The following is an 11,517-nucleotide window of genomic DNA, read 5'->3' on the forward strand; positions in this document are numbered from 1 at the left end:
CCTCCCGAAGTGTTGGGATTACAGGCGTGAGCCACCGCACCTAGCTAGGGAAAAGAATACTAAATGTGAACATCGAGAACCTTGATGTTATTTAACGGCCTTGTCACTAACCAGTGATATGTTCTCCAGTGCCTTAAATCTTGGCTTCTGTCTTCATCAGATTTAGTAACTAAAGAAGCATAAATGAGTAAGCAATAAAGGACTCATAAAAGAAAGGGTCTTGAGTTCTCTGGTGCTGCTATACCAGGGAAGTGGGGTCCCCACAGACCTGGAAATTCTGGCCCCTCTTTCTCAACTGAGTACAAATTGAGACGTCCAGAACTGATTTCCAAAGACTCATGTTATGTAAGGAAGCCACCAACAAGAGCAAAGAAAAGGAGCCAGGGATAGCTCTTCCTCAGGGACACTTGACTTTCAGGGATGTGGCTATAGAATTCTCAGTGGAGGAGTGGAAATGCCTGAACCGTATGCAGAGGGCTTTATACAGGGAAGTGATGTTGGGGAACTATAGGAACCTGGAGTCTGTGGGTAGCTCTTTAAAATCCATGATGGAGTTCTCATCAACAGGGCAAGGCAATACAGAAGTGTTCCACACAGGGACATTGGAAAGACATGAAAATCATCACATTGGAGATTTTTGCTTCCCAGAAACCGAGAAAGATATTCATGACTTTCAGTTTCAGTGGCAAGAAATTGAAAGAAATGGCCATGAAGCACCCATGACAGAAACCAAAGAGTTAACTGGTAGTACAGACCGACATAATCAAAGTCATGCTGGAAACAAGCCTATTAAAGACCAGCTTGGATTAAGCTTTCATTTGCATCTGCCTGAATTGCACGTATTTCAGACTGAACGGAAAATTGGTAATCAAGTGGACCAGTCTATCAATGATGCTTCCTCAACTTCAACATCCCAAATAATTTCTTGTAGGCTCAAAACCCATATTTCTAATAAGTATGGGAAGAATTTCCTCCATTCTTCATTATTCACACAAATACAGGAAGTACACATGAGAGAAAAACCTTTCCAATGTAATGAGTGTGGCAAAGCCTTTAATTATAGCTCACACTTAAGGAGACATCACATAACCCATTCAGGAGAGAAACAGTATAAATGTGATGTATGTGGCAAAGTCTTTCATCAGAAGCAATACCTTGCATGCCACCATAGAGTTCATACTGGAAATTAGTTGGCAATCTACAACTGGGATTTCAACAGTAAAGACTGAAAATGTCAAAATTAGGATAATTGCTTGGACAGAATATTTGACGTTATTAGAGTGAATTATAAGTTGGATGATAAATTTATAGATATGAAAAGAGCTAGATGACCATAAATTATCTTTGGGAAGAAGAGTGGGAACTAGAGGGAGAGAGGTCAAGAGAGATTCACAATAGTCTATGCATCATTATAAATGTGCACATGTCCTTGTGGTCAGGCAGTAATGTATAAAGATACAGGTGAGTGCCTGAAATGAAGAAATACAACTTTTGCTAAAACAACATGCTGACCAAAAATAAAAAGAAAAAGAAGAAGAAGGCCAGTCACGGTGGCTCATGTCTGTAATTCCAGCACTTTGGGAAGCTGAGGTGGGTGATCATCTGAGGTCCGGAGTTCAAGACCAGCCTGGCCAACATGGCGAAACCCTGTCTCTACTAAAAATAAAAAAATTAGCTGGGTATAGTGGCATGTGTCTGTAATCCCAGTTACTGGGGGGCTGAGGAAGAAGGATCGCTTGAACCTGGGAGACAGAGTTTGCAGTGAGCCAAATCATGCCACTGTACTCCAGCCTGGGCAACAGAGTGAGACTCCGTCTCAAAAAAAAAAAAAAAAAAAAAAAGGAAAAGGAGAAGAAAAAGAAAAGAAAGACAAGAGAAAAAAGTCTTTGGGCCTAACAAAGTACTGAGTAGGCATGAGGTCGGAGAGTCAATGTCCATTGAATTTAACCCTTAAGAAAATTTTTTGTGGCTTTCAACACTGCTGGTTCATCAGAGGAGTAGATGGGTTACAAACCATCTTGCTGGGAATCAATAGGAAAGTAAATGATGTGAAAGTAGAGAGAAATCCTTTGAGTTTAGGAGCGAAAGGAAGAAAAGACTCCATACAGTCGCCAAAAGGGGTGAGGAGGGGAAGGGAAGAGAAATGTCATCTATGGAGATAGAGGGAAGGAAGCATATTATCAGGGAAAGGTTGAGGTGAGATCACAGGGCACTCACATAATCAAGTGGAATTAAGCTTTGAAATGTTAGCCTAAAATAGTAATAATCTTTACATATTTACTTATTTGGCAGAATGATTAGCTGAGAATCGAACTCTTTGTTAAGAGCAACTTCTCTGTTTCTGGAATTCATCCTTATTATTTTAAATAAAGGTAGACTATAACTAGACTAAGTTATAAATGTGTTGGTGTTAAAGGTGTGATATTACCTTATTTATTTGTATGACTGGCGCTGATTTCCTCCAATTTAAAAATTTTATTTAGCTAGTCCAGGGAGTCTTGTTTTGCTTGACAGCTGCCTCTGATGCTGGCACACAGTGACCTCTTTCCAACCTTCTGCATCCAGCCTTTATGAGAAGGGGAGCTAACAAACTAATTAGACTGGTAGCTTAAAAAAATATCAATCTTGGTGCACACCCAGGCCAAAAAGTCTTATATATACAAAAACAGAACATTTGCGTCTGCCCAACTGTGCAAGACTGCTAGCCTCAGGCTTTTATCTCACACTTAAAAACTGGTTTTATTTCGCACTTTGGAATACTGTGTAGAAGTCTGACACATTTGTAGGATTAAAAACTACATTTGAAATGATGAGATCTACATTGGGAAAATTATGTGTGAACAAATTTGGAGATATAACTGAACAATTTGTTGTTGATGGAAATGTGCAAGCTCTGCCTCCCGAGTTCAAGTGATTCTCCTGCCTCAGCCTCCCGAATAGCTGGGACTACAGGCGCCCACCACCACACCTGGCTAATTTTTGTATTTTTAGTAGAGATGGGGTTTCAGCACACTGGCCATGCTGGTCTCAAACTCCTGACCTCATGCCATCCACCCATCTTGGCCTCCCAGAGTGTTGGGATTACAGCCTTGAGCCACTGCACCCATCCAAAAAGGGGTTAATTTCTCGTACCGCATGAAGAAAAAAAAAATGTATAAATAGTTGGCTTGTGAAATATGGTTCAGCAAAAACAATTCCACTGCCCAGCTCCTGGTGGAATTGTTTTTGCTGAACATGACTATCATGTCAGTGGGGTTTTAGTTATCAGTGCCAGAAGGGAAGTCAAAGATAAGGCACAATGTTTCTCAATCCACTGGCCACCTGCATCAGAACTCAAGGTATTGTCTAAGGAAATGCAGCTTCCGGCGGGGCACGGTGGCTCACGCTTGTAATCCCAGCACTTTGGGAGGCCGTGGCTTGTGGATCACGAGGTCAGGAGTTTGAGAACAGCCTGACCAATGTGGTGAAACCCTGTCTCTACTAAAAATACAAAAATTAGCTGAGTGTGGTGGCACACGCCTGTAGTCCCAGCTGCTTGGGAGGCTGAGGCAGGAGAATTGCTTGAACCCGGGAGGAGGAGGTTACAGTGAGCAGAGATGGTGCCACCGCACTCCAGCCTGGGCAACAGAGCAAGACTGCATCTCAAAAAAAAAAATGCAGATTCCAAGTTTTCATACTGGGTCTATTGAATCTCTGCAGGAGGGTCCTGATAATTTACTATTTTAATAAACACTTAGGTGTTTCTTATGAAAACCAAAGTTTGAGAACTAGATTTTGAAACATACAATTATACTTAGATTCAGTACTGTTCAGAGGGAGCAAAAATTGGTGTATCCTTTATAATGTGCCAATTTTTCATGCCATCTCTTTACCAGAATTTAAAATGTACACATCCTTTGACACAGCCATTCCATTTCTAGGAATTTATCTAACAGAATAATTGAATAAGTGTGCAAGGACATACGTTAAAAAAAACTATCCATTACAAAATTGCCTATTGTAGGAGAAAAGTGGTAATAACGTAAATGCCTACCAAGGAATGTTATGTATCAAATACTGTTCTAAGCACTTCAAAAGCAGTTAAGTCATTTAATCCTCATAACATTATATAGTAATAGAATATAAAACATATATTAAAATATAATCTTAATACTATTATTATCCCTCATTTTACAGATGACAAAGCTGAGGCACAGAACAATTAAGCACTTATCCAAAAATCACACTGCTGGTAAGCGACACAGCCAGGACACAAAGCCAGGTAGTCTGGCTCTAGAATCTGTGGGCTTAATCCTGCACTATTTGCCTCTCTCAACATTCTGCTTCCTTCACATAATCATTATATATATTTTTAATTTACAAAAATTAAATTTAAACATGAGCGAGCTAGTATAGGTGGCTTTCTTTTTCTTTTTCTTTATTTATTTTATATACTTTACGTTCTGGGTTACATGTGCAGAACATACAGGTTTGTTACATAGTATACACGTGCCATGGTGGTTTGCGGCACCCATCAAACCGTCATCTGCATTAGGTAGTTCTCCGAATGCTATCCCTCCCCTAGCCCTCCACCCTGCAAAAGGCCCCGGTATGTGATGTTCCCCTCCCTGTGTCCATGTGTTCTCATTGTTCAACTCCAAATTATGAGTGAGAACATGTGGTGTTTGGTTTTGTGTTCCTCTGTTAGTTTGCTGAGAATGATGGTTTCCAGCTTCATCCATGTCCCTGCAAAGGACATGAACTCATACTTTTTTATGGCTGCAGAGTATTCTGTGGTATATATATGCCACATTTTCTTAATCCAGTCTATCATTGATGGACATTTGGATTGGTTCCAAGTCTTTGCTATTGTGAACAGTGCCGCAATAAGCATACGTGTGCATGTGTCTTTATAGTAGAATGATTTGTAATCCTTTGGGTATATACCCAGTAACGGGTCAAATGGTATTTCTGGTTCTAGATCCTTGAGGTATAGTCACACTGTCTTTCACAATGGTTGAACTAGTTACACTCCCACCAACAGTGTAAAAGTGTTCCTGTTGTTCCACATCCTCTACAGCATCTGTTGTTTCCTGACTTTTTAATGATCACCATTCTAACTGGCATGAGATGGTATCTCATTGTGATTTTGATTTGTATTTCTTTGATGACTAGTATGTTTGTTGGCAGCATAAATGTCTTTTTTTGAGAAGTGTCTGTTCATATCCTTTGCTCACTTTTGAATGGGGTTGTTTGTTTTTTTCTTGTAAATTTGTTTAAGCTCTTCATAGATTGTGGATATTAGCCCTTTGTCAGATGAGTAGATTGCAAAAACTTTCTCCCATTCTGTAGGTTGCCTGTTCACCCTGATGGTAGTTTATTTTGCTGTGCAGAAGCTCTTGAGTTTAATTAGATCCCATTTGTCAATCTTGGCTTTTGTTGCCATTGTTTTTGGCGTTTTAATCATGAAGTCTTTGCCCTTGCCAATGTCCTGAATGGTATTGCCTAGGTGTTGTTCTAGGGTTTGTATGGTTTTAGGTCTTACGTTTAAGTCTTTAATCCATCTTGAGTTAATTTTTGTATAAGATGTAAGGAAAGGGTCCAATTTCAATTTTCTGCATATGGCTAGCCAGTTTTCCCAAAACCATTTATTAAATAGGGAATCCTGTCCCCATTTCTTTTTTTTGTCAGGTTTGTCAAAGATCAGATGGTTGTAGATGTGTGGTGTTATTTCTGAGGCCTCTGTTCTGTTCCATTGGTCTATGTATCTGTTTTGGTACCAGTATCATGCTGTTTTGGTTACTATAGCCTTTTTTTTTTTTTTTTTAAATTATACTTTAAGTTCTAGGGTACATGTGCATAACGTGCAGGTTTGTTACATATGTACACCTGTGCCATGTTGGTGTGCTGCACCCATCAACTCATCAGCACCCATCAATTCGTCATTTATATCAGGTATAAATCCCAATGCAATCCCTCCCCCCTGCCCCCTCCCCATGATAGGCCCCGATGTGTGATGTTCCCCTTCCCAAGTCCAAGTGATGTCATTGTTCAGTTCCCACCTATGAGTGAGAACATGCGGTGTTTGGTTTTCTGTTCTTGTGATAGTTTGCTAAGAATGATGGTTTCCAGCTGCATCCATGTCCCTACAAAGGACGCAAACTCATGCTTTTTTATGGCTGCATTATATTCCATAGTGTATATGTGCCACATTTTCTTAATCCAGTCTGTCACTGATGGACATTTGGGTTGATTCCAAGTCTTTGCTATTGTGAATAGTGCCATAATAAACATACGTGTGCATGTGTCTTTATAGCAGCATGATTTATAATCCTTTGGGTATATACCCAGTAGTGGGATGGCTGGGTCATATGGTACATCTAGATCTAGATCCTTGAGGAATCGCCATACTGTTTTCCATAATGGTTAAACTAGTTTACATTCCCACCAACAGTGTAAAAGTGTTCCTATTTCTCCACATCCTCTCCAACACCTGTTGTTTCCTGACTTTTTAATGATTGCCATTCTAACTGGTGTGAGATGGTATCTCATTGTGGTTTTTATTTGCATTTCTCTGATGGCCAGTGATGACAAGCATTTTTTCATGTGTCTGTTGGCTGTATGCATGTCTTCTTTTGAGAAATGTCTGTTCATATCCTTTGCCCACTTTTTGATGGGGTTGTTTGTTTTTTTTCTTGTAAATTTGTTTGAGTTCTTTGTAGGTTCTGGATATTAGCCCTTTGTCAGATGAGTAGATTGCAAAAATTTTCTCCCATTCTGTAGGTTGCCTGTTCACTCTGATGGTAGTTTCTTTTGCTGTGCAGAAGCTCTTTAGTTTAATTAGATCCTATTTGTCAATTTTGGCTTTTGCTGCCGTTGCTTTTGGTGTTTTAGACATGAAGTCCTTGCCCATGCCTATGTCCCGAATGGTACTACCTAGGTTTTCTTCTAGGGTTTTTATGGTATTAGGTCTAACATTTAAGTCTCTAATCCATCTTGAATTAATTTTCGTATAAGGAGTAAGGAAAGGATCCAGTTTCAGCTATCTACTTATGGCTAGCCAATTTTCCCAGCACCATTTATTAAATAGGGAATCCTTTCCCCATTTCTTGTTTCTCTCAGGTTTGTGAAAGATCAGATGGCTGTAGATGTGTGGTATTATTTCCGAGGGCTCTGTTCTGTTCCATTGGTCTATATCTCTGTTTTGGTACCAGTACCATGCTGTTTTGGTTACTGTAGCCTTGTAGTATAGTTTGAAGTCAGGTAGCTTGATGCCTCCAGCTTTGTTCTTTTGACTTAGGATTGTCTTGGCAATGCGGGCTCTTTTTTGGTTTCATATGAACTTTAAAGCAGTTTTTTCCAATTCTGTGAAGAAACTCATTGGTAGCTTGATGGGGATGGCATTGAATCTATAAATAACCTTGGGCAGTATGGCCATTTTCACGATATTGATTCTTCCTATCCATGAGCATGGTATGTTCTTCCATTTGTTTGTGTCCTCTTTGATTTCACTGAGCAGTGGTTTGTAGTTCTCCTTGAAGAGGTCCTTTACATCCCTTGTAAGTTGGATTCCTAGGTATATTATTCTCTTTGAAGCAATTGTGAATGGAAGTTCATTCATGATTTGGCTCTCTGTTTGTCTGTTACTGGTGTATAAGAATGCTTGTGATTTTTGCACATTAATTTTGTATCCTGAGACTTTGCTGAAGTTGCTTATCAGCTTAAGGAGATTTTGGGCTGAGACGAGGGGGTTTTCTAAATATACAATCATGTCATCTGCAAACAGGGACAATTTGACTTCTTCTTTTCCTAACTGGATACCCTTTATTTCTTTCTCTTGCCTGATTGTGCTAGCCAGAACTTCCAACACTATGTTGAATAGGAGTGGTGAGAGAGGGCATCCCTGTCTTGTGCCAGTTTTCAAAGGGAATTTTTCCAGTTTTTGCCCATTCAGTATGATATTAGCTGTGGGTTTGTCATAAATAGCTCTTATTATTTTGAGGTACGTTCCATCAATACCGAATTTATTGAGCGTTTTTAGCATGAAGGGCTGTTGAATTTTGTCAAAAGCCTTTTTTGCATCTATTGAGATAATCATGTGGTTCTTGTCTTTGGTTCTGTTTATATGCTGGATTACATTTATTGATTTGCGAATGTTGAACCAGCCTTGCATCCCAGGGATGAAGCCCACTTGATCATGGTGGATAAGCTTTTTGATGTGCTGCTGAATCCGGTTTGCCAGTATTTTATTGAGGATTTTTGCATCGATGTTCATCAGGGATATTGGTCTAAAATTCTCTTTTTTGTGTGTGTCTCTGCCAGGCTTTGGTATCAGGATGATGTTGGCCTCATAACATGAGTTAGGGAGGATTCCCTCTTTTTCAATTGATTGGAATAGTTTCAGAAGGAATGGTACCAGCTCCTCTTTGTACCTCTGTTAGAATTCAGCTGTGAATCCATCTGGTCCTGGACTTTTTTTGATTGGTAGGCTATTAATTATTGCCTCAATTTCAGAGCCTGCTATTGGTCTATTCAGGGATTTGACTTCTTCCTGGTTTAGTCTTGGGAGAGTGCAAGTGTCCAGGAAATTATCCATTTCTTCTAGATTTTCTAGTTGATTTGCATAGAGGTGTTTATAGTATTCTCTGATGGTAGTTTGTATTTCTGTGGGGTCCGTGGTGATATCCCCATTATCATTGTTTATTGCGTGTATTTGATTCCTCTCTCTTTTCTTCTTTATTAGTCTTCCTAGCGGTCTGTCAATTTAGTTGATTTTTTCAAAAAACCAACTCCTGGATTCATTGATTTTTTGGAAGGTTTTTTGTGTCTCTATCTCCTTCAGTTCTGCTCTGATCTTAGTTATTTCTTGCCTTCTGCTAGCTTTTGAATGTGTATGCTCTTGCTTCTCCAGTTCTTTTAATTGTGTTGTTAGAGTGTCAATTTTAGATCTTTCCAGCTTTCTCTTGTGGGCATTTAGTGCTATAAATTTCCCTCTACACACTGCTTTACATGTGTCCCAGAGATTCTGGTATGTTGTATCTTTGTTCTCATTGTTTTCAAAGAACATCTTTATTTCTGCCTTCATTTCGTTATGTACCCAGTAGTCATTCAGGAGCAGATTGTTCAGTTTCCATGTATAGTTTGAAGTCAGGTATCGTGATGCCTCCAGCTTTTTTTTGTTTTGTTTTTGCATAGGATTGTCTTGGTTATACAGGTCTTTTTTGGTTCCATATAAAATTTAAAGTAGTTTTCTTCATATTCTGTAATGAAAGTCAGTGGTAGCTTGATGGGGATAGCATTGAGTCTGTAAATTACTTTGGGCAGTATGGCCATTTTCACCATATTGATTCTTCCTATCCATGAGCATGGAGTGTTCTTCAGTTTGTTTGTGTTCTCTTTTATTTTGTTGAGCAGTGGTTTGTAGTTCTCTTTGAAGAGGTCCCTCGCATCCCTTGTAAGTTGGATTCCTAGGCATTTTATTCTCTTTGAGGCAATTGTGAATGGGAGTTCACTCATGATTTGGCTTTCTGTCTATTATTTGTGTATAAGAATGCTTATGATTTTTGCACAGTGGTTTTGTATTCTGAGATTTTGCTGAAGTTGCTTATCAGCTTAAGGAGATTTTGGGCTAAGATGATGGGGTTTTCTAAATATACAATCATGTCATCTGCAAACAGGGACAATTTAACTTCCTTTCTTCCTATTGGAATACGCTTTATTTCTTTCTCTTGCCTGAATGCCCTGGTCAGAATTTCCCATACTAGGTTGAATAGGAGTGGTGAGAGAGAGCATCTTTGCCTTGTGCCAGTTTTCAAAGGGAATGCTTCCAGCTTTTGCCCATTCAGTATGATATTGGCTGTGGGTTTGTCATAAATAGCTCTTATTATTTTGAGATACATTCCATCAATACCTAGTTTATTGACAGTTTTTAGCATGAAGGGGTGTTCAATTTTATTGAAGGCTTTTTCTTTATCTATTGAGATAATCATGTGGTTTTAGTCATTGGTTCTGTTTATATGATGGATTATGTTTATTGATTTGCATATGTTGAACCAGCCTTGCATTCCAGGGGTGAAGCCGACTTGATGGTGGTGAATAAGCTTTTTGATGTGCTGCTGGATTCAGTTTGCCAGTATTTTACTGAGGATTTTCACATAGATGTTTATCAGGGATATTGACCTGAAATTTTCTTTTTGTTGTTGTGTCGCTGCCAGGTTTTGGTATCAGGATGATGCTGACCTCATAAAATGAGTTAGGTAGGATTCCCTCCTTTTCTATTGTTTGAAATAGTTTCAGAAGGAATGGTACCAGGTCCTCTTTGTACCCCTGGTAGAATTCGGCTGTGAATCCATCTGGTCCCGGGCTTTTTTTTGGTTGGTGGGCTATTAATTACTGCCTCAATTTCAGAACTTGTTATTGGTCTATTCAGGGATTTGATTTCTTCCTGGTTTAGTCTTGGGAGGGTGTATGTGTCCAGGAATTTGTCCATTTCTTCTAGATTTTCTAGTTGATTTGCATAGAGGTGTTTATAGTATTCTCTGATGGTAGTTTGTATTTCTGTGGTATTGGTGGTGATATCCCCTTTATCATTTTTTATTGTGTCTATTTGATTCTTCTCTCTATTTCTTCTGTATAAGTCTGACTAGCCATCTATCTATTTTGTTGATCTTTTCAAAAAACCACCTCCTGGATTCATTAATTTTTTGAAGGGTTTTTTCTGTCTCTATCTCCTTGAGTTCTACTCTGATCTTAGTTATTTCTTGTCTTCTGCTAGATTTTGAACTTGTTTACTTTTCCTTCCCTAATTCTTTTGTGATGTTAGGGTGTTGATTTCAGATCTTTCTTTCTTTCTCCTGTGGGCATTTAGTGCTATAAATTTCTCTCTAAATGCTGCATTAGCTGTGTCCCAGAGATTCTGGTACATTATGTCTTTATTCTTATTGGTTGCTAAGAATTTATTTATTTCTGCCTTAATTTCATTATTTACCCAGTAGTCATTCAGGAGCAGGTTGTTCCATTTCCATGTAGTTGTGCAGTTTTGAGTGAGTTACTTAATCCTGAGTTCTAATTTGATTGCATTGTGGTCTGAGAGACTGTTTGTTATGATTTTCATTGTTTTGCATTGGCTGAGGAGTGTTTTACTTCCAATTATGTGGTCAAGTTTAGAATAAGTGCAGTGTGGTACTGAGAAGAATGTATATTCTGTTGATTTGGGGTGGATAGCTCATATATGACTTTTAGGTCCACTTGGTGCAGAGCTGATTTCAAGTCTTGAATATCCTCATAAATTTTCTGTCTCATTGATCTGTCTAATATTGACAGTGGGGTGTTAAAGTCTTCCACTATTATTGTGTGGGAGTCTAAGTCTTTTTGTAGGTCTCTAAGAACTTGCTTTATGAATCCAGATGCTTCTGTATGGGTGCATATATATTTAGGATAGTTAGTTCTTCTTGTTGTATTGATCCCTTTATATTATGTAATGCCCTTCTTTGTCTTTTTTGATCTTTGTTGGTTTAAAGTCTATTTTATCAGAGACTA

The 11,517-nt window shown here is 38.8% G+C and overlaps 1 protein-coding gene across 1 annotated transcript; it reads left to right on the plus strand.

Moving 5' to 3' along the window:
* The first annotated feature begins 338 nt into the window (after positions 1-338).
* Positions 339-1,036, plus strand: LOC111547836 (putative protein ZNF321). The gene is given in 2 exon segments (XM_023219878.2): positions 339-993; positions 996-1,036. Coding segments are annotated over 2 exon segments (696 nt in total).
* Positions 1,037-11,517: the final 10,481 nt, after the last annotated feature.

This window comes from Piliocolobus tephrosceles, chromosome 3 (genome assembly GCF_002776525.5).
Source record: "Piliocolobus tephrosceles isolate RC106 chromosome 3, ASM277652v3, whole genome shotgun sequence".
Classification (NCBI taxonomy): domain Eukaryota; kingdom Metazoa; phylum Chordata; class Mammalia; order Primates; family Cercopithecidae; genus Piliocolobus; species Piliocolobus tephrosceles.